The sequence below is a fragment of the Patiria miniata genome, unplaced genomic scaffold (genome assembly GCF_015706575.1).
Source record: "Patiria miniata isolate m_02_andy unplaced genomic scaffold, ASM1570657v1 HiC_scaffold_1, whole genome shotgun sequence".
Taxonomy (NCBI): domain Eukaryota; kingdom Metazoa; phylum Echinodermata; class Asteroidea; order Valvatida; family Asterinidae; genus Patiria; species Patiria miniata.
This window is the reverse complement of record NW_024037047.1, coordinates 15,579,435-15,602,940: the sequence shown is the minus strand read 5'-3', so window position 1 is coordinate 15,602,940 and position 23,506 is coordinate 15,579,435. Positions and strand designations below refer to the sequence as shown.

Below are 23,506 nucleotides of genomic sequence, written 5' to 3'. Positions count from 1 at the left end.
GGAGTTCAATAAAGTGCATGTAGAGCAAGAAAAAAACATGTGTTACTAGTGCCATTTTCATAGCAGACCAGGAAGGGGCAGATAAAAACACATTACTGACAGAACAAAATCCATATTTTTGTACTCATAAATTAACACAAAGGACGATTTGGTCACACAATGCAAATGCAGAAAGTACAAAATTCTCTAAGGCAAAAATAAGGAAGGCACAATTATAGTTGAGTCCCATATTCATTACAAATAAGGGTGTCTCAGTGCCACAGTTCATCTATTCAGGCATAATTACATGCATAAAGTACATTCAACTCAAGGTTAGCGACTTCACTTAATAATTGGGGCGCTATTTAGTAAACACGACCGAGCAATGAATTACAAAAAAATCTCGGAAGAGGGCGCTTTTTACCAAGCAAAACCGAGCGATGAATTATCATAGAAACCACGGAATTTGCTTTAAAAGACTCCAATATTCCGGTCTTGCGCAAGTTATGTTTACACTCTTTAAATAAGTGTTTTTGGCCTTGAATGACGATGGTTCTAGTCTGTTGCTATGATGTTTTGAGGTAAATTATTCCAGTGAATCGGGATATAGAATGTATTCTGAATGTCTTGGGAATTCCGTGATTTGGAGGGACAAATTAGGCACTAATTTACAGAGTTTTGATTAACTGATAACGTGGAGGAATAACAAAAAACATTACCAGTAAAATAAGATGTGTATTTTTTTTCATTCCTCCATATGCTGACACCAGCTGGGCAAACTCCAATATTTTGGTGTTTGTCCTGGTAAATTATTAAAGTGTTGACGCTCATCAACAAGAATTATCTTGATAATGTTTTTTTTTTTTTAAATTTACGTCAGTACTAAACCTGGCTTCTGCGACTCACAGAGATCCCATCCAGGGCAATCAAGTTTTTATAAAGTTCTATAAATCAGGGGGGGGGGGGTAATTTAATAGGTACCTCGATGTTGAGAAGGTTTCATGTTGCCCTTTGTACGTTATTATCCAAGACTAAAAATACAAACAATATCACAAACTGGTGGATACTCTACCCCAATAACCTGAAGGTTCACTCATTTATGGCAACAATTCATAATTTATGTTTGCTGCTACTATAACTTTTTGCATCCACGTCTACCCATAGCCTGAAGTTGTGTCAAAATATGTGTTTGCCTTCTCGTTCTAGGGTCTAGGTATAAATCAAGGATTTTCTACTGTTCCTCTTCCTCATTCCTTGGTGCGTGTTTATGGTGTAAATCGAAGCAAACATGTGGAGCGCCATCGAGTAATTGAGGACAGGAGTCAAACCGAGTACGACATCGACTAAAAATGTGTACAAAATCATTGAGAGTTGCTTTCCGTTATTCCTTTCTTTTTACTCAACTTTTTAGCAACAGCTTTCATTGGTTTTGTCCACGAATTTCTATCGCGGACTATTGGCAAATCGTGTTACGCTTTGTTTGTGCCCTAACCCTTTTGTCCTAGGTCCACGATTGCCGGTGTTTACATACTTACCCATGCATACTTACTGTGGACATTCCTATGTTTACGTGTAGTTAAGAAAAACCTCATTTTACTCACAATTGTGAAAACTCTTTTAACTAATTGTTTTATTATGATTTCAAAACAACGCAACTCCACCATGATTGCTCAATGCACTCGATCTGTGAGCTCTGTAAAAACGACGCATATTAGCAGGGTGTGTGTAAGTATTCAATAATATATACGACTAATTGTATGTTAAAGCCAAACAATAAGTTTCCGGTTTCTGGTATGGAGCTTGCCCTAAAAGTGGTGTGGCGACGCTGGTTTTGTTTTCCCCCTACTTTTTTTTCTTTCAAATGTCGGATGAGTATAATGTTGCAGATGACGTTCGATCCCCTTCAAACTCCACAACAAAATATCCTTCAGGACGGAGCTCGAGGTGACCTTAGTAAGGCCACAAGGCTTGAGAATTTTGCACCCACTGACAACCTCAACCAACACGAACATTTTTCGGGAAATTTGGATAGTCAAGACAAAAATCAGAAAATAACGGTATTAAAGACGTGTATTGAAAATGTTAATGTAGTGAGACGTCTTTTACAAGGCACCGTACAATTGGCACGCAGCCCAGAAAAATGTATACAAACGCGCACTCAGTGCCGTGAACGCGCGAATATCATCCCTTTTCTGCCTGCACACCAAAGTGTGAGTCTCGTGTACAAAACTTGTGCTTGAAAACCAACATTTTAGTTTCAAATGAGCAAAATTTGTATTATCTTTACATTCTAATGCCATAATGCAAGTTCTTTGCTACCACTGGGCTAGGTTTTAGATTATTTCACGTTGACAAAAGGAGTGATTTGGGAGTGAATTAGTCTTCACAATCTCAAAGTTTTAATCACCGTGTGTCACATGTTGATTTATGGCAATATGGCTGTTTTATGTCAGGTGCAGTTTGGAGGCATAGTTCACAACAGCCGTACATTGGCCAGGCGTTCGGGGAACCGGTGAATCTTAGGAACCTCACTTTGAATCTGGGAACTTTAGAAATACAAACTTTGTGATTTAATATATTTTATCATTGGCAACTGTGTCACAATTTATATAGCTAGAAACTGATCTATTATCTTATCAATATTTTTTGTAACAGTTTTTGTGAGTTCAAATTGATATCATATGTTAATTTCAACTATTGTAATCGATTTTTGTGAACAAGTGAATGAGACCAAGCATAATTTGACTCCTACTCCTGCTTTGATTTGTTTCTGTTTGTCTTGATTTGTCCTTGGCGTCCTTAAATCTAATCATTTCAGCGGACCTCCTTAATGGCGTACCGCTACATTAAGACATGATGGTGCATAAAAAAGAAGATCCTCTTTTAGAGCAGCATCTTTAAAACATCGAAAATTAACTAAACGGCCTTTCATATTAGGCGTTTTCCAACTATGTAGACCATAAACAAGAAAGTGGTCACTTATCAGAACTGGTAAGACACCACAGGCTTTTATGAGCTGTGGGTGGGAGCTGAACATGAGATCGATTGTATTTTGGGTTTGAAACAAATCAAAACAATAAATCATTTGGTTTGAATTAAAACTATCATCGTTTTTCGAAACATCCATATTAAAATCCCAATTACAGGAATTTCTTAAGTTGGCCTGGCTGTTGGCTGGTGGAGAGAGGCAGTGCCGTCTTATTGGCATAGCGGTAATTTGCTCGCCTTCCACCACTCTGACCCGGGTTCGAATCCCGCCTGTACCAATATTTGGATTTGGTTTTCAGTCCCTGCGTGATGCTGTACGTCGGTTTCCCCCAGAATATCACTTTTTGTACTCAAACTTCTAACAGTGTAATTTCTTATCATTGTCTTCTGTCTACGGGTTTTTTTCATGCTTGTGAGCTACAGTGCCTAGTGCGCCTTTGAGGAATCATTTTACTGTCATGTTTAAATGAAATATCACGAGTACAAAAGTTTGTTCGGGCTTCTTTTATATTCTAAATAAAACAATACCACGAAAACAATAAGTTTCCTACCTCACTTCAATGTTTAACAATATGATATCACAAAAATTGCCAGATTTTGTACTTTATTTTCATGCTTGAATTAAACTGAAGTTTGCAAAACTGTGTTTAACACCATGTTTACGCTATAGGTAAGAATGCCATCCCCTTAATTTTTGTGTGTGAGATGATATGACACACGTAGGATAACATTTTTGATCAGACAATTTTGAAAATTGATTTTGGAAGGTGCTATTCGCTTTACAAAAACAAACAAACAAACAAACAAACAAACAAACAAACAAACAAACAAACACTGGAATTCCTTTGGCCCTTCCATATAAATGTACGGATTTGGGAAATTATTCTAATATTGCTGGCAAATTGGGTAAAATTGTTGCTTTCATAAGCAATAGTGTTATCATATCAGGAGTATAATAATTTGCCTTTTTCACCTTCATGCTTCAAATTTCAGTGAAATATTATAAGAGTACAACACTCTGTTTACATGCAATACGAGCACAATTTTGTTTATGTTACTTTCGTGTACAATGATTTTCCCACTTTAGACTTTACAAGTCGTCAGCAATACAGCACATTGTATTGTATTCTTATTGAAATATCACGAGAACAATTATTTGTGTACTAAATAATACCAGGATTACAATAATTTTCTCGAATCTACTTTTAAGTTCATTAATTAACGGTCATGTTATTAATAAATGTACGAAAAAAAATTACCAGAACAATAATTGTCCTACTTCAACACCTAACAATATGATATAAAAAAAACAGGACTTTGTTAATGTTTTAATGTAACACCACAATTTACCTACATGTACATAACATTCAAATTCAGCAATGCATCAGCAATGCAGTAGTTTCTTGGCCTTTTACTTGCATGGTTAATAATTATAAAATATCACAATAATTTGTTTAATGAATCTAATTACATTGTTATGTACAAAACAATTCCAGTACAACAATAATTATTGTCCTTTTTAACGTCAACCTTCAACAATATGATATCAGAATATATTGTTAAATTTGTTTTGCGATAATTTGTATAAAGATATCCGGAATTTGATAATGCTTCTTCTGTTTTCAAGTTGAACAATGTGATATCATTAATGCAGTACCTTGTCCTCTACGGTCAATTGTTATGGATGAAATATCTGGAATTTGATGATGTTCTTTTTGTTTTTGTTTTCATGTTCAACAAATGGGATATCAGTAATGCATTACCTTGTGCTCTACGGTCATTTTTTAAATGAAATATCACGAGGACAACAGTATGATTTTTACTACTTTCACATGGACAGAACTATGCAAGGAGAACAATACATTTTATACTTTACTTTCACGTTTAGCAATGCAGTACGAGAAGATCTATAATTTGCAAACTTGCATTTCTTCAATGTCAGGTGTACAATAATTGTGCGGTTTACTTTATGTTCAACATTGCAATATAGCAAAAAAATACAGCACTTTGTTTGTACTCCACGCTCATGCTTAAATGAAGTAGTATACTTGTAAATTATTTTGTTTACCTGACTTTCATGTAAAAAAAAAGTATCAGAACTCAGGAGTACACATTTTGCAAAATTACTTAAATTCATATTTAACAATGCATTATCAGGAGATATATACATATAGTTTGTTCAATTTTAATTTGGCCATTTTTTGCATTGTTAAATGTTATATCAAGAGTACACAACAGTGTTTTTTTATTCATGTTTAACAACTTAAAGGTACAGCAATGTGTGTAGTATTCTTTCATCATTTCAAAAGTACAACAATTCATTTCCTTTCTTTATAATACACAATGCAATATTAAGTATAATGATAATTATTACTTAAATTCAGTTCTTTCTTCTTTCTTTTATTTTCCTAATATTCTTTATTTTTATTCACCGTGCAAGAATATGATTTCAGACGTGAATTTCTCTGACGGCTTCCAACCAAATATTGTTCGTTCAACGTTCAACATTTTTGTTGTAGATTGTCAAAACCCACCCCCCCCCCCTCTCATTTTTTGTGGTACTTTTATTTTACGAGTCCACCCATTCATGCGTCAACTTATCTTTTATTGTATGACGTATACAAACTTTCCTCCAATCACCCCCGTATCATTCCTGCACATAGTGTTGTGTCAAACAATAGTACTCAACAGGTAGAATGATGAGTTTACACATTGCGTCGCACTGTATACTACATTTGGGTCGAATTACGTAACATAATACACTTTTAGAGATTTGTTATGTTGAGCAAAAAGAAATCAGATACAATCAAGATTCTTTGGAGACCAGAGTAGTCATAGAGAGAGAGAGAGAGAGAGAGAGAGAGAGAGAGAGAGAGAGAGAGGGGGGGGGGGAGGGAGAGAGAGAGAGAGAGTGTGTGTGTGTTTGCCAAAAATGAAACATGGTTGAAGTGTATATATATACATGTAGACAGATGACATGATCCAGGGATCTGATACATCAGTAACATTCACTTACTGATTGTCGGTTTGTGCCAGTTTGGCACAATTGTCAGTTCCGAAATTCACCAGCCCCTTTTGAACTTCCGTCCGGTAAAGCAGCACCCATCCTGTAGCCGTTGCAAGTGAGGACCAAGTCCAAAAACCGTATGTTGATCGATGAAGTGTATTATAAGAAGTAAATGTAATGATAAGATTTGAGTAAAATGCAAAATATTTGCCTCCCTGGTCATCAAAATGAGGCTCTGAGTTGTAAGATCGTTGTTATAATGCTAAAGATTGATTTGCAATGAAACTGTTATAAAATGAATGTTCAAATCTTGACTGCATATTGTATATGTGGTCAAAGAATCTGGAGACTGTGTGTTGCCCAAAATGTGTTAAGATTGAGTCGACAATTTGTATCAGGTTAAATAATTATATTTCATACAGATTGCCAACCTTTCCCACAACATTCTGTAGCCAGTTAACTGACCCGTGCAAGAACCAGTTAGGTGTAGTGAGTCGTGCCAGAGCCAGCGAGGTGAAGTGAGTCGTGCCAGAGCCAGTGAGGTGAAGTGAGTCGTGCCAGAGCCACTGATGAGTAGTGAGTTGTGCCAGTCAGTGAGGTGTAGCGAGTCCTGCCATAGCCAGTGAGATGTAGTGAGTCGTGTCAGAGCCAGTGAGGTGTAGTGAGTCGTGCCACAGCCAGTGAGGTGTAGTGAGTCGTACCAGAACCAGCGAGGTGTAGTGAGTCGTGCCAGAGCCAGTGAGGTGTAGTGAGTCGTACCAGAACCAGCGAGGTGTAGTGAGTCGTGCCAGAGCCAGTGAGGTGTAGCAAGTCATGCCAGAACCAGTGAGGTGTATTGAGTCGTGCCAGAGCCAGTGAAGTTAAGTGAGTTGTGCCAGGGCCATTGAGATGTAGTGAGTCGTGCTAGGGACACTGAGGTTTAGAGAGTCGTGCTAGAGCCATTGAGGTGTGGTGAGTCGTGCCAGAGCCAGTGAGGTGTAGTGAGTCGTACCAGAACCAGTGAAATGTAGTGAGTTGTACCAGAGCCACTGAGGTGTAGTGAGTCGTACTAGAGCCAGTGAGGTGTAGGGAGTCGGGTTAGAGCAAGTGAGGTGTAGAGAGTCGTGCTAGAGCCAGTGAGGTGTGGTGAGTCGTGCCAGAGCCAGTGACTTGTAGTGAGTCGTGCTAGAGCCAGTGAGGTGTAGTGAGTCGTGCCAGAACCAGCGAGGTGTAGTGAGTCGTGCCAGAGCCAGTGAGGTGTGGCAAGTCATGCCAGAACCAGTGTGGTGTATTGAGTCGTGCCAGAGCCAGTGAGGTTAAGTGAGTTGTGCCAGAGCCACTGAGGTGTAGTGAGTCGTGCTAGAGACACTGAGGTTTAGAGAGTCTAGCTAGAGCCATTGAGGTGTGGTGAGTCGTGCCAGAGCCAGTGAGGTGTAGTGAGTCGTACTAGAACCAGTGAAATGTAGTGAGTTGTACCAGAGCCACTGAGGTGTAGTGAGTCGTACCAGAGCCAGTGAGGTGTAGGGAGTCGTGTTAGGGCAAGTGATGTGTAGAGAGTCGTGCTAGAGCCAGTGAGGTGTGGTGAGTCGTGCCAGAGCCAGTGACTTGTAGTGAGTCGTGCTAGAGCCAGTGAGGTGTAGTGAGTCGTGCCAGAACCAGCGAGGTGTAGTGAGTCGTGCCAGAGCCAGTGAGGTGTGGCACGTCATGCCAGAACCAGTGTGGTGTATTGAGTCGTGCCGGAGCCAGTGAGGTTAAGTGAGTTGTGCCAGAGCCACTGAGGTGTAGTGAGTCGTGCTAGAGACACTGAGGTGTAGAGAGTCGTGCTAGAGCCATTGAGGTGTGGTGAGTCGTGCCAGAGCCAGTGAGGTGTAGTGAATCGTACCAGAACCAGTGAAATGTAGTAAGTTGTACCAGAGCCACTGAGGTGTAGTGAGTCGTACCAGAGCCAGTGAGGTGTAGGGAGTCGTCTTAGGGCAAGTGCGGTGTAGAGAGTCGTGCTAGAGCCAGTGAGGTGTGGTGAGTCGTGCCAGAGCCAGTGAGTTGTAGTGAGTCGTGCTAGAGCCAGTGAGGTTTAGTGAGTCGTGCCAGAGCCAGTGAGGTAAAGTGAGTTGTGCCAGAGCCACTGAGGTGTAGTGAGTTGTGCTAGGGCCAGTGAGGTGTAGAGAGTCGTGCAAGAGCCAGTGAGGTGTGGTGAGTCGTGCCAGAGCCAGTGAGGTGTAGTGAGTCGTGCCAGAGCCACTGAGTTGTAGTGAGTCTTGCCAGAGCCAGTGAGGTGTAGTGAGTCGTGCTAGAGCCACTGAGATGTAGTGAGTCGGGCTAAGGCCAGTGAAGTGTAGTGAGTCGTGCCAGAGCCACTGAGGTGTAGTGAGTCGTGCCAGAGCCAGTGGGGTGTAGGAAGTCGTGCTAGGGCCAGTGAGGTGTAGAGAGTCGTGCTAGACCCACTGAGGTGTAATGAGTCGTGCCAGAGCCAGTGAGGTATAGGGAGTGGTGCTAGAGCTCGTGAGGTGTAGTGAGTCGTGCCAGAGCCAGTGAGGTGTAGTGAGTCGTGCTAGACCCACTGAGGTGTAATGAGTCGTGCCAGAGCCAGTGAGGTGTAGGAAGACGTGCCAGAACCAGTGAGGTGTAGAGAGTCGTGCTAGAGCCAGTGAGGTGTAATGAGTCGTGCCAGAACCAGTGAGGTGTAGTGAGTTGTGAGGTGCAGTGAGTCGTGCTAGGGCCAGTGAAATGTAGTGAGTCGTGCCAGAGCCAGTGAGGTGAATTGAGTCGTGCCAGAGCCAGTGAGGTGTAGAGAGTCGTGCCAGAGCCAGTGAGGTGTAGTGAGTCGTGCCACAGCCAGTGAGGTGTAGAGAGTCGTGATAGAGCCAGTGATGTGTTGTGAGTCGTGCCAGAGCCACTGAGGTGTAGTAAGTCGTGCCAGAGCCACTGAGGTATATTGAATCGTGCTAGGGCCAGTGAGGTGTAGTGAGTCGTGCCAGAGTCAGTGAGGTGTAGTGAGTCGTGCCAGAGCCAGTGAGGTGTAGAGAGTCGAACCAGACTTAAGTTTATTGTCGATTCATATAAAAGCTTCTTCAAATTGAGTAAATACAGAATTATAAACCTAGGAAAAAACTGGTGTATTTTTGTTTTGTAAGGACTAAAACTAAGACGTGTAACTCGAGTATCTTCGGAAAGAATACTCATTCCCATAAGTATCCTAAATGTTTATACATGTATATGTAAAACGAATGTTATAATCATACGCAAAACTCCAGCAAATTCCACGTGTGTTTATTTCTGTGATAGTGTATATTATGTAAATATATATGTAAACCCATGTTAGTTCAAACAGACTTGAGAAGTGTTTTTTTTTATTTGGATGTTAGAGTTGAAATAAATCCCTGGGCCACCACAATCATGCGAAGTTGAGAGTTAGTTTGTTTATATCAAGCCCGAATTAAAATAGGTGGTTGCATCGATGATGTTGATGTGTAAGGGTTGTTGTTGCTGTTGTTGTCATCCTGCCGGGGAATGGAAATAACCTCTTTGCAGGATATTTTGTTGGTTTATATATGATGAAAACGGCTATCAACTTGATAAAGTGCTTAGTATTTTGTGTGCTTTATTATAATTACACTCAATAGCTGAAGTCGTAGCTTTCAGTTGAGAAGGTCTACCAAATTTTCCAACTGCTCTTTGCCCCTTTTTTCTTGTGATTCTGTGGAATGGGGGCATACGTCTCCTTGAATGCTATGTTTCTGGCAGAGTGTGAGATGGAAATTCCATCAAAAAGATCTTTCAATGTTTGTCCCATATGCTTTAGGCCAAAGAGCTCTTCCTGAAGCTTCATCACTTCCTCTGGAGTGTGTATGTTTTCGTCACCTTCTTTATCGATTGCCAGATCCAAAATGATCCTTTCTTGTTCATATTGTGTCTTCCTTGTTTCCATTGTATCCAGAAGAGTTTTGTTTCGGATTTCATCGGGTTTGTGTCTCTCCTGTTTAATAGACATGTCAAGATAGTCTCCAACTGCGTCATTGTAGGGTATGAGAGCATTTGCTTTGAGGAATGAGCCATACTTGGCGCTAGTTTTCATGATGATGTTTTCCTCTTCCTCCAATTCCGCCTTTTTTGTAGCAATTGCTTCTTTGAAAGCTTCCTTGGTTTCTTTAGCGCTTTTCTTCTGATTGATTTGTGTTTGCACTTCTTCAGAAAGGAATTCCGTGGAAACAAGCTGAAGGTCATACGTCATGTGCATATGAGTGTTGTAATGGTGACCACACTGGATACATTTCGTTCGTGGCACCAGGACGTTACGTATCGCTCGCACAACTTTCCCCACAATAGAAGAAGCAGTCCCGCGTATGCAATCACAACCTTGTAGTCTTGCATCATTTGTTGTTTCCGTTGAAATTCCGCTCAGAGTACACTGATCATGGCATATTTGATCGTATATTGTGTTTTGCGTACTACTCGCTCCGACTGGGACATATCGGACACATTCTGGAGCTGCACAGACTGTTCTGGGATATTTTAGCTCCACACGCTTCAGGTCAAATCCAGAAAACTTCAGTTTGGCTTTCAAGCTGTCCATATCTATGTCGACCAGGTCAATTTGTCTCGTTGCTTCTTTGCCTTGCTGTACAGTTTGTTGGATTGTCTTGGCCACTTCTGCCAAGGGTTTGCTCATGGCCAAGATGATTCTTCGTGACTCATTCATGCTCAAAGTATTCCGAATTTTGTGAGGCCCCAAAGAGCTGATGTGCTCAAATAGCTTCTTGGTTTGTTCAACAGACTTGTTCCAGCTTTCAGCATAAGTGTTTATTTCTACTTGGCTGAATTTCACTCTGTTTTTCACACAAGCCAAGAAGCGGAAAGGCTCGTTATCAAAACAAAAGTAGTTGCTCGGAGTAGCTTGAATTCCAACCTGTTTGTTCCTGAGCTCTGTGTTGAGGGTAGGCAAGGTGTCTCCAGGCTGGTAGAATGTAGCTCGAGCATTGGTGAAGCAAAATACAATATTGTGTTTGGCTGACGAATGCAGATGGGCCAAGAGTTCTTGGATGCAAAAGCGGAACATTACTGTTAGACGTGACTTGTTTGGCTTGAGAAGTATGCACACAGCATGAATCTCCTGGTAGTAGGTCAGATGCGATAGTATGTTGTCAAAGTTTTTCCGATCTTGTTCTATACCTTCACTAGCTCCTATTCCTGGTGTATCAATCAAGCGAACGATGTCTCCTCCTACGTGGAAGAGATAGGAACGTGGCTCTTTGGTTGCAGATTTTCCTTCTTCCATGTTCTCATTTGTGTCACTTTCCCCAACCATTATCTTCGTTTCCTCCCCGTCCCGTGTAAAGGTGAAGCTGGACGGTATTAAAACTTGGAATTCCTTGGCATTCATAGCTTCCTCAAGACCATCATAATGAAGGTAGTTAATAAAACCGTTGATCCATGTAGATTTTCCAACACCTGTCTCACCCAAGATCAAGATGTTTCTCTCCTTCAAGGCCCGAAGATTTGACAACTCCGCAGAGAGAATATCGTGTTGACACTCGATGTATTTCATGCCGTGACCCTTCTCATTACAACGCCAGAGTGATTCGTTGGGGTCAGATTGTCCGCATTTGCAGTAAAACAGTTTATCTTCTATGCCATATTCAACCAACTCCCTGCATTTGTTACACTTCCAAGTGAAAGGGTCACCTGAACATTGACCATTTCCGGCCAAAGCATTTGGGCATCTTATCCTGACATATGCTCGGTTGTGTGGGCGCATTTGCTTGTAAACTGGTCTTATGATTTTTATCAGACACATCTCAGAATCTTCGCCTTCTTTGGCGTACAGGTCTACCGATGTTTGAACAGCATTTTCAAAGCTATGAATGGTTGTTTTCGTTTCGCCAGATGGCCAAATATCCTCTCTTAGGTCTTGGTCTACAACAATGAATTTGAAGTCCTTGTCATGAGCATGTGTTGTTTGTAGTCGTTCAAAGAACTCGCAATTTTTCTCATGAAGATCGGTTTTTACATTCTCGTCGCCAGTCTTGTAGAGAACATAGACCATTCTGCTGTCGTCCACGGTAACTTCATCTTTTTTTCCGATGTAGATGATTCCTTTCTTTTTCCATGGTTTGATAGATTTTAGTTTGCTCAGATCTTTTTGAAATCCTTTCATGTGAAAGTTGTACCTGGAAACGGAAAATGTCGCAGACAATTCCTTATCCAGGAATGCCTCAATTTTAGAGACGTCTTCATTTCCCGACCTGACTTTCTTCACCAAATCTTGAAGCTCAGCCTTAAAATCAGATTCTTGCTTTATGAACTTCTTAAAGATATCATCAATCCCAGCTAGGGATCCTTCAGGGACATATTCGGCGCTGGCATGCAGATCTTTGTGAATATCGTAGAGAGATTGTTTTTTTTGGGTGATTCCCTCCACAGCCTGTGCACACTTTCTGATGCTGTCGTCATTGATTGATGTGTATTGTTTTTGAAATTGTATCTGGAGCTTACACATCTTGACGACAGCATCCAGTGGTTTCAACATGTAAAGCAATGGAACACCCTTCCCTGTGTTTGTGTTTTTAACTAGACGTGGAAAATTTCGCGCTAGTTTAAGAGCACCTTCGAATGTCACAGGCAGATCCTTGTCAGGATCCTTGTCAGGATCCAACACATCCGCTTTAAATTGGAAAGTGAATTTTTTGTGATTTTCTTTGTTTTCATCATCATATGATGCTTTTGCAGACCCTTTGTCAGCAACCAAACGTTTGAGTTTTTCAAGCTCTGCGCTCAAGGCCCCTTTGACGTCAGTTACACTTTCATCTTCTTTGTTTTCGCACTCACAAGTAACCGAACAAACTGCTCCCCAATCAATAGCATAAACCACGTGGGTTGCATTAACAGTTTGCCCATTTGAAGGTGACAGAATTTTCAGGTCGATCTTATCTTTGTTCTGGCGAAGCATGATCTCTTCATTGACTGTTCTCAGCTTGTAGATTAAACTCATACTTTGAGCTCTAGCGCTCTTTCTTTCCTCCCCTAGGTAGGATCCTGATCCACTCAACTTGATCAGGCCGGCCAAGACACTCACCTGAAGCTCTGCCTCTACATTCAGTTTGTTGAATTTTTCTTGTATGTTGTCTGACATTACAAGCTCGATCGAGGTATCCCCAAGATCCTCTGTATCAACTGCATCGTCTTCAAGCTTTGGGCCAAACAGAGTATCATCAACCTTAAAAAAAGAAATTAATGTCATCTTAGATATCTTAAATGTTTTGTAATTGACCATTTAGTCATCATTAATACCACCTAAAAGCTACGATCAGGCAAGGAAAAAATTGAGGCCATTAATGAGGCCATATAAACAACACAACCTATCCAATCATATGATATCCACATACCTTAAAATAAAGGAACATTTTGGATTTCGTACAATTTGCATCAAAAATCAAAATTTCAACCAATCTCAGTTACACATTTTGATGCCACTGAATTTCGATGCAACTAAATGTTCATCTACAACTGGAGCTTGGCCATGCTGGAACAATGAAATAGATCTTTGCGGTTCTCAGGTTATATGATCGTGTTTGTCCATACTACCATCCATGTAAAAGGTTTGATGAAAATCTATCACTGGATGGTGATGTTATGCTGGCGAGAAATATTGAATGCATGAATATACAAATTATGTACTTTATATGCAAATTTATGGACGGTGTTATCGTCACCGATAAGTTTTCTTCATTGATAAGCTAATCATTGTAATTCACATTAGCTTAATTTGAATAGAATGTCTTTCATGTGGCCTTTTATCATCTTAATACATTATTATGCATCGTTGCTTAATTTAAATGGAATGTCAAGTCACATGGTATTTTTCAACCAGTAGCATTGTCGAATACAATTGTCAGATGTCATCATCATCATCTAGCGGTCACTTTTAGTATGGGTATTTAAGTTTGGGAATGTTCAACACGCTTCAGTCTTCATCACGTCACAGAAAGCTATGAAGACTGTAAGTTTCGTCCTTATTTTTTGCACTTCAATATATATTTTATGTAATTTGGTCATTTGACATGGTGGTGTTATCGTATTTTGTGTGTATGTACCTGTGAATTTTGGCTTACTTTGAATTTGTATCGGTGTTTGCAAGCGAGTCGTTCATGGAACTCACACATCTACGTGTGCTTGTGGACGCGTGCATTCGGTTTACCAGTTTATCAGTTACGTTATTCATCATACCTAATGTTCAGCGCTGTTATCTGTTAATTTATGCTTGTATTTACAGCACCAGAAGGCCACTGTGAACCCAGAAAACCTCTGTGTACCCCAGTAAACTGCATAGATACCTGATGCCCATTCATTGTGTGTAAGGACGGGTGTTGGCCTCGCAAACGATTTGTGATTTGCATTTAAATCAATCGTGTATAACTGAAATCTTCACGAAGATACTGTATCTGAACCTGTGAAACTCTGAACACTGTGCTTGAACGGAATATCTCATTTATTGTAAACATAATTGTACTTGTGTTTAATATCTTACTTTGTGTCCTTTGGTGTTTACTATTTTTCTGTACAATATAATGCACTTGTTAGTAAGTTATTTTCAGTTTCACCTGCCTATTTTATAGGCTGAGTAATAACACGAAGGGGAAGGGATCCTGGTGTCACTTCATCCATTTGTCGGTGTCACTCTTACACTTCGTGACAATGAACACAATCGTCATCTCGACATCCCACTGAGAACTACCCTCATTCTAGCATCACATCTACTTATCCTCGTCGTTGTCACCTCTGGGCTTTGCTTGGTCATCGCTTTTCCTTTCTACCGGACATCGCAGCACATCGTAGTCTACTCTGCTCAGCCTACCACCGTCATCGAGACCTCGTCCTGCCGTTCTCGCCTAGTCATCCTACGAGAAGTTGAGACCCTCGCATCATGTCGACGGTTGCACAGCTCAAGACAACTATATGACTTGAGCCAAGAGAGCCGTGACCAAGCGAGTCAATAAGATAAGACAGTCTATAGCCGAATACAGTTTAAGTTGTCCATAATGAATATCATTCGCTGCTTGTTAAAGATGATGATGTTGATGGTAGCAAAGCTTATTTTTTACAAGGAACAGGACATATATATATATATATATATATATATATATATATATATATATATATATATATATATATATATATATATATATATATATATATATATATATATATATATATATATATATATATATATATATATATATATATATATCCGTCCTTCACTCGACTAAGGGTATTTCTAAGAATATAAAGATTGGAGTTGATCGTGATAATGTCTCAAGTACACCCCAATCAGGTACCGTACATATGGGAATTTATCTCGCGAAGACTATGGACTAAAAATGCGCTTTATAAGAATGGTTTATTATGGTTTGTTGAATTTTCCTAGATTGAGTTGCAAGCGTTTGATGAAAATCCTCTGCATTATCACCTATTATGTATTGGAGCATTTGAAGTCAATTTTGATAAAGTATGCGATGACAGTGCCCTCAAATTAGCTAGGCTCATATGCAATGTATTTATTATTATTATAAGGGTTGTGGAAAGGCTGTACAGCCCATTTTCAACCACTTTGCGTATAAAATACTACATCTGGTTCCTCTAAAGAAGTTAAAAGATGTTGTCTGTTGATTGGAGGACCCAGCGGGTATTCCCAGGCACATTCTATCTTAGGCAGTCGTTTCGGACTGGTAATAACTGAACGTTTGGTTAAGGGACTTACGTTTGGTAAACAATTACGGTCCCCAGAAGAAATACAACAGGTTGCAGATGACTTGAAAACAGCTTTGCTTACACTTGGTCAGTAAGATACGAGGTTAGGCCTAAGTCAAAGTCTGTCACCCTTAAGGTAGTAGGCGAATTACCAAACTATGTTGAGATAAACTGGAAAAGTTTGCCTTAAAGTCAGTTAAGTTTTAACAGCATTATCATGGATTTAGAGAACTGGTTGAATCCCCCCACAAAGGTTTTGGCCGATTCTACTAGCGAATACTTACCCGTAGAGTATTACTACATACGCATTATTTCCTAGAGGGCGTCAGCCATACGTTAATATTTATTACCCACAGTACCTTGCGGCCCGCCCGTCATACTTCCTCGTTTCTCGAGCGTAAGGTGCGTAAAGTGAACGCGTGCGTCAGAGTGGGGAGGCGGATGGGCACTCTACGGCCGGTTAGTATTCTCTAGTAGAATCGGCCCACACCTTGTTTTTTTCTTTTTTTGGGGGGGGAGGGGGAGGGGGTGTTCTACTGTGCTCTACTTGATTGTAGAGTATTAATACTACATATGCAGGGTAGCACAGCTTTAGCTAGGTAGGTTCGAGTACGACATGGGAGTGTACAATGTGTATTAAGGCGCCGGGGCTGCATGCAAGGAAGCGTGAACCCAAAGCCAACAAGATTAAACCCACTAAAGCAAACCAGAGAAATCGGCTGTTACCAAAACCGGGCAAGCTGTCCCTGATTGGTAATGTTGGGCGCCAGCGGGGGAGGAACCAGATCCGGTTGCGCCGCTGGGGCAGTAGGGAGGGCTGCAGAACGGTTCTGCTGTCAACTTGCAGCACGTCCCTGAAATAACACGAGATGAATGTGTTGGAGGATTTCCAACGTGCCGCTTGCATGATATCTGCAAGGAGCACTCCTTTAAAAAAGGGACCGAAGATCTCGCCACGCTGCGAACTTCTTGAGCCTGCACTTTGTTCAGGATAGGCCAGTCAGACGATGGGAGTAGTATGGCCGTCACGCCAGCGAGCGACTGTATCGCAGGATGTTGGACGATGTGGTGAAACTGCGGTCGTGAACATAGCCCGTTGGTCACTGCAGATCAGTGTTTTCCAATTGAGGTACAACTGGGGGTTCAGATAGGAAACGGGATCTTGTCCTCTTGGACAGAGGAGAAGGTCTTTATTAAGTCAGGAACGAACATGTCAGGCGAGAGAACATTGCCGACTTGTTCTTTGTGAGGAAAGAGCGATGGGAGGTCAGGCGGACTCCGCCGCACAGTGGACCAGAATGCAGCAAAGTGAGCCAAAATTAAATACTCATTAAAAAAGCTTAAAGTAGAAAAGCGGTTTGCAGACCCGTATATTTCAATGGAAGTATTTTTAAACTTCTGCCTGACGCTATCAAAATACTGCTTTCTGATTGGACGAGGCAAATTATCATTGCAATACCAATACCAAGACAGATTCAAATTGATTATTAAAACGCTAAGGGGTTTCTGGACCTAAGAAATTAGTATGACGTGATAAAAATACTGTGTTTAGTTGGTTGAGCCATTTTTCCTTTCGAAACATAGGAATATTCATATTAGTAGAGTGATTTTTGAAACCTTTATTGGTTTTACAGACACGTAACGATCAATGAAAGCATCTTAAAATGTGTGTGAAGTCATCAAAATAATGTTTTCCGATTGGCTTAGAAAAATATTCATTGTAATAACAAGGCAGATTCGTACTACATTGATTATTTAATCGTATAAGGGGTTTCTGGACCTAAGAATTTTAATAAGGGCATTTTTTTATCTTCTGTTACGTCAGCAATATACTGTTTTCTGATTGGTTGAATCAATTATCCAATCAAAATAGCCGGACAGATTCAATCTTTAACTGATTGTTGAAACCTAAATTGGTTTGGGGAAACGTATTGAAATGCTGCACTTTGTTTGGCGGGTTAAAATATTATTTTAATTTTAATATGGATGTTATCTATGTGCTACACAATTGACATTAGAGGTATATGAACTCATACAATTTATTGTTGACTAGACACGTTCACAACTATAATAATTATACAAATGTCTTTCCATTGATTTATTGTGACGTAAACTCTCAACGTGATGTGTGAGTTTTCTACTCTGTATGAATAAATATTGCTCAAATTACAAAGTCCTTTTTTTCGTGTTTTATTTATTATTTTTTTTTTTTTACTTTTACACGTTTTTATGTAAAGGGTAAACAATGTATACAGTACCACGTTTATGCAGTTTATTAAAAACGACGAACATGGGGCATTTATACGCTGTGTAGCAAATTCTGGCAGATATAATTAGCGTCAACGAAAACCTTAGGCTTGGGTATCGGTGTAAAGGGTAAAATTAAAATCTTGGCAAGAATCGCTTGGAATCCAAACTATCGTGCTAATTTTTATCACAAAATGCATATTTTGTGTTTTTTTGGTCAAATGTACTGATCATAATTTACAAAATATACGTTTTATAACATTATGAATTTTATTTTCTAATTTGGCTACTAATAGGTATTACTGCACGCAGTACCAAGTTGACTGCTTTCTCTGTCATAAAGTCATAACGAGGTTTTTTAAGTTGCCACATTTGATTTTTTGAAGAGCAGCATTCGTACTGTTTCCTGTTCAAAGGGGAATATGACAAAAAAATACGTAAACAAAATACGGGTGAAAAATATTCATCAGGATGTTTTCTTCCTCAAACAAAATGATTGAATATCGCTCAAATTACAAAAGTGAAACTTTTTACTTTTGCACATAATTTTTTATATTAACAGTATATACATGTATATACAGAATCATGTGCAGGTCATCAAAAACGTCGAACATGAAGCCTTTAAATCGCCTGTTATACGCGGTAAAGCACTTTCTAGCAAAAACACTTGAATTGGCGGGAATCCTAACTATCGCACTAATTTTATCAAATAATGCACTTTTTTTTTACATTTTGAATTTTATTGTCTAATTTGGCTAATAATTAGAACTGCACGCAGTAACAAGTTGACTGCTTTCTTCCTCATAAATCAAAACACGTTTTTCAAAGTTGCCACGTTTATCATTTTCAGAGCAGATTTTGCACTTGTGTAAATTCACAGGGGTATGTGACAATTTCAAAACTTACAAAAAAGTAAAATATGGGTTTATATACATTGTATACATGTATATATAAGTTTAGAAAGTTGAAAATGTCAGTCACTAATTTTGAATTTTGGCACACTTTGAGGCGATTCTGGCCCACTGTGCGCCGCCCCCCCCCCTAATGTCCTTGACCTAAGGTCGTGGAGTTCACTCATGCGCTGCACTGTGGCTGCCGTCAGGAGGAAGCTGTTGTCAAGGAAGCGTTGAGCAGTGGCCTAGTCCAGAACCAGGCGAGGGCTGGCAAGACCCACCCTCGATCTCACGACGGTAGGAGTGTCCGTCTGGAGGGTCTTGAAACATACGTGCCTCGCCGGAGGTGTGTGAGGACGGTACAAATCGGAAATCGAAGACCCATCCCTAAACCCTGAATGAACAGTCGCAACTGCATAACGATAGTTCAGTCATTATACCCGCAAAACCCTGTTGGAAGAGGTGGAGAAATAAAGCAAACTTCGGTTAGGGTTGCCGCAAAAGGATCCACCGTACGCCGTACAGACCATTTATAGAAATGTCGTAATCGGCTGTTGCGAACCATTCGGGTTGACAAATGCTACGGACTGCGATGGTGGCAGCCGCTTGAGAAGGCAGAGAAATGGCAGACGGTTGTCGGAGCCAAATAAGCAATCAGGAGGACCCTGCAGGGATCCTGCTCGAAGTATTTGGGTGAGGAGGGAGATCAAGTAAAACGCGTAGGCAAACAAGTTCGTCCACGCAAAGGGGAGGGCGTTAGCATACAACGCCTTTGGCTCCTGGGATATTGAACAGTACCCCGGGAGCTGGTGGTTAAGTAATACTTCGAACAGGTAGATGATCGGGACGGTCAAACTGTGCTTAGATTGCCCGCATGACTACGATTCGCCCATGGGGCGAATTCAGCCCCTGGAGAGTACATCGGTTGTGGTGTGTTCTTCGCCCGCCAGATGTACCTCTTCTTGAGATACATGCCATGCTTGCGACACCAATGCCGTAGTTGCCATGTGAGTAGGCACAGGCACAGGCACCAAAACAAGATAACTTGTGTCAGCGCCCTCATGTGGTCGCAGACAGAAAGGCATTTATTCACAGTAGATTTCCCCTGACTTCAGATCACCGATATGTAGGACACCACAGTCGTGTCGTCGCAGTGGGTGACAACAGATTGACCCATGTACTATGCTTTAAAAGCGTTGAAGGGTGATAAAGACCACTATCATTTTGATAAAATTGTTGTGGCGGATGGCCTTTAGTAAGTCCAGAGACCTGCCGTTTGGTGATAAACCATCACCGTGCCCCAACCCATCAGAGACGTATCTGTTGTGATTGTCATGGTGGCTCGAATAGGCTGCAAAAACCCTGGCTGATAGATCAACCACTGGGGATGTAGCCGCGTATTCTGTGAACACGGTACCACGTGAGATACAGGGTGGAACCGTTGACCAAATGGGACAAAAATAAAGTTGAAGCGGGCCCCTATACAGGCGGCACAGCAAAACCAAGTCCATGAGATTTGCCGATAGGCCAAGGGGGAAGCGCATTGACAAACATTGGCGATTCCCCCCCCCCGTGTCGGGTGAGCCGTGTCCCATTGTACATGTAGATCGGCGACGGCACCGAAATAACTGGGCCATTGGGATGGGAATGGCTGGGAGTCGCACACGTTGATGAGAAACCCAGGCCCTTGGAGATTGAGCGGGGCTGACAGACTGCGTGAGCCTTTGATGCCCACTATACGCCGAAGATGCCCACTATTCGCCGATGATTAATCCGTTGTCGAGGTTTATGAACATCTATAGACCTTGGCGACGGAGAGCACTGGCCAGTGTCTTCATTATTCTGGTTTAGACCTCCAGTCTGGCAGGCGTGTGGGGGCACTTGTGAACTCCAGGCAGTTGCCAAGTTCGACGGTGTCGAGTACACACCGGACTGAAGTGATTTGATCCCAGGACCCTGTCGAAAGAGGCCAAACGGGCTCGCACATATCCGGTACGTGATAAGGGGGTCATTGTCTGTGGGAATAGTCTCATCTGCCAGCTGAACTGAAGCCAAGAAGTGGCGGCAGAGGCTGAAGGATAGAAGGTGGCCAGGGATTTGAAGGAATGGAAACCAATGTTTGACGGCAGTGGATTAACTTTCATTAAAATGATCTTCTCCGTAAGCGTAGCAGTCTGAAACTGGCCGGCAAAAACGTCTTACACTGGCCTTGGAAAGGAAGCGTCCGAGACATTAGTGAGTGCCATCGGAGGGCAGAAATATGGTATCAAGAAATGCTGCCCGCCGTGCCTCTAACTCGAGTAAATTAATGTGAACTGCCCGAAGTGTATTAGGCGTGGGGTTCACAGAACTCCAATACGTGCGGCATGTTTCGTTGTACCAGGCGATTAAGCGTGGCAATGGAGGCTGGCAAGTTGTTTCCTCTTGTTTGGCCTAATTAGGTGACATGGAAGAGGAAACATCTTAGTCGTGGGCGGGAGGTCAGACGGCAAGTCCGTAGGAGCCCCGAAAGACCTGATGAGGGCAAAAACCAACACGACTGGGGTGTCCGGAGGACGGAAAACGTGTGGCAGTCCGCTTGGAGAAGGCTAACAAGGTTTCAGACAGGTTCTGAATTGCTTGAAGTAAGGCCTTGTCCTGATTGGATTTTTTGTTTGGTAGCTGACAGAGCTATGATAGGACATATCGTCACCGACACCACGAAGTAACACTCTACCGTGTTAAAGCATATTTTTTTTTCGATTTTCAGTTTTTTTGATTTTTAAACATTATTCATCAAGGCCTTCCATTGCACGAAGTTTCAAAGCTTCAAAAGCTTTACTTTAATAATTACGCTAAGTATCCATGGCAACTTTTGCGCAAAGTAACACTCAAGTTCCATTTTCCATTGCAATGCATGGCGCGCACTCTGTTCATAAGTGAGCAAAAACGTTTTCACGAAGTAAAACTCTTCTTGTAACAAGTTGTATGAGCGCGCGCGCGCTGACCTGAAGTTGCTTTTTCCTCGTGTTAAATACATTGAAGAGTGTTACTTCGTGAACACGAAAATTTACAGTTTCGCAGCTTTTTCGGTTTCACGAACTAACACTCATCTTTTTTCTCTTATTTCTTGTTTATTTAATGCACAAACGAGTGAAAAACAGCAGATTTAATAAATTCAATCCATCAAGTGTCCACAACGAGAAACCCAACTGGAAATACTCTGTCGTTTTGACGCAAAGTGTTGTTTTAGAAGGCGTTCAACTTTAGTTGCCGTTTTCTCCGATTGCTAGTTTTTACTGGTATGTAGATTGGTGTTACTTCGTGGTGTCAGTGACTATATCTGTCGACTTACGTTTCTTCTTGGACTTCTGAGGAGAATCAGTCTGAGATTGGAGAGGGACCCCAGAGGCAGCAGGGAACTTTGACGTCAATGAACCATCAGAGAAACCAAAGGCTGGCGGTGAGCTAAGTTGAATCACGGCCCGGGCAGGCGGGGCCCTGGCACCCAGATTGCCAGGTATTGGGGCCATAAATACGGCCGACGATGCCGGTGGAGTATAGCGTCGCACCATGTAATTGTGAGATAACGAAACCGCCGGTTAACACATGTAACGGCTTTCGTTATGAAGGCAAAGCACCGACTTATTCGGTGCAGTGTGAGCGATTTTTTTAAATGTAAAATATCACGCTGACTGGTCTGGAAGTCATGCGGTTAACAACTTGCAGTCAATGTTGAGAAGTTGGTCAACGTCTTTCAACAAAGCTATGAAACGAAACTGCCCGTAAAAAATAACGGCGTTTGTTTTGAAGATGACAACACCGACAATTCGATTTGGCGTGAGGGATTTGTTAAGTAGCGAAATATCATGTTGACTGGTCAGTATAATTTGTGGCGTAGGAGGTAACAACTTGGTCAATACAAGCACATTGGTCAATACAGCTGTAAATGAGATAACGAAACCACCGGTAAAAATAACGGCGTCCGTTTTGGAGGCAAAAACACCGAAAATTTTAGGGATTTGCTAATTGCGAAATATCACGCTGACTGGTTGGTAAGTTGTGGCGTAGCAGTTAACAACTTCCCGTCAATACGAGGTCTCGCGCATTGATCAATATACCTCTATGAGAAAACGAAACTGCCGGTTAAATAACGGCGTTCGTTTTGAAGGTGAAAGCACCGAACATGTTCGGTGCAGCGTGAGGGATTTGCTAAGTAGGGAAATATCATGTTGATGGGTCGGTTCCTTAGTAGTGTAGGTAAGGGATGATGAGCGGCTTGCATTTAGTGCGCCGCTTTGCCCGATGCAAAGTCTCACTCGTTCGGCACAGCAACACAGCTGTGAGACAACGAAAGCTACCGGATAAATAACAGCAAATCGCCTGTGAAATAGTGTTGTACGTGTTGAAGATGAAAACACCGAGTAGTCGGTGCAGCGTGGGGGAATAACTAAAAGAGAAATATCACACTGATGGGTTAGTTACTTGTAGGGTAGGTAAGGGGCGAGTGGCTTGCAACTCGTGCAACACTCGCCCTGTGTAAATCAAGTCTCACTCGTCCGGTACAGCAACACTGCTGAGACAACGAAAACTGCCAGTTAAATAACAGGGTATCGCCGGGTAAATAACGACATTTGGTTTGAAGGCGAAGGCACCAAATATTCAGTGCCGCGTGAGCAATTGGCTAAACCGG

The 23,506-nt window shown here is 41.5% G+C and overlaps 1 protein-coding gene across 1 annotated transcript; it reads right to left on the bottom strand.

Annotated features, from left to right (window-relative positions):
• Positions 1–9,602: 9,602 nt before the first annotated feature.
• Positions 9,603–22,346, bottom strand: LOC119730735. Its single transcript, XM_038203760.1, has 5 exons — positions 22,169–22,346; positions 20,763–20,879; positions 19,397–19,510; positions 16,421–16,548; positions 9,603–13,163 (listed from the first exon to the last, which is right to left on the bottom strand). The coding sequence occupies exons 1-5, from the start codon at positions 22,344–22,346 to the stop codon at positions 9,603–9,605; spliced, it is 4,098 nt and encodes a 1,365-aa protein (XP_038059688.1).
• Positions 22,347–23,506: the final 1,160 nt, after the last annotated feature.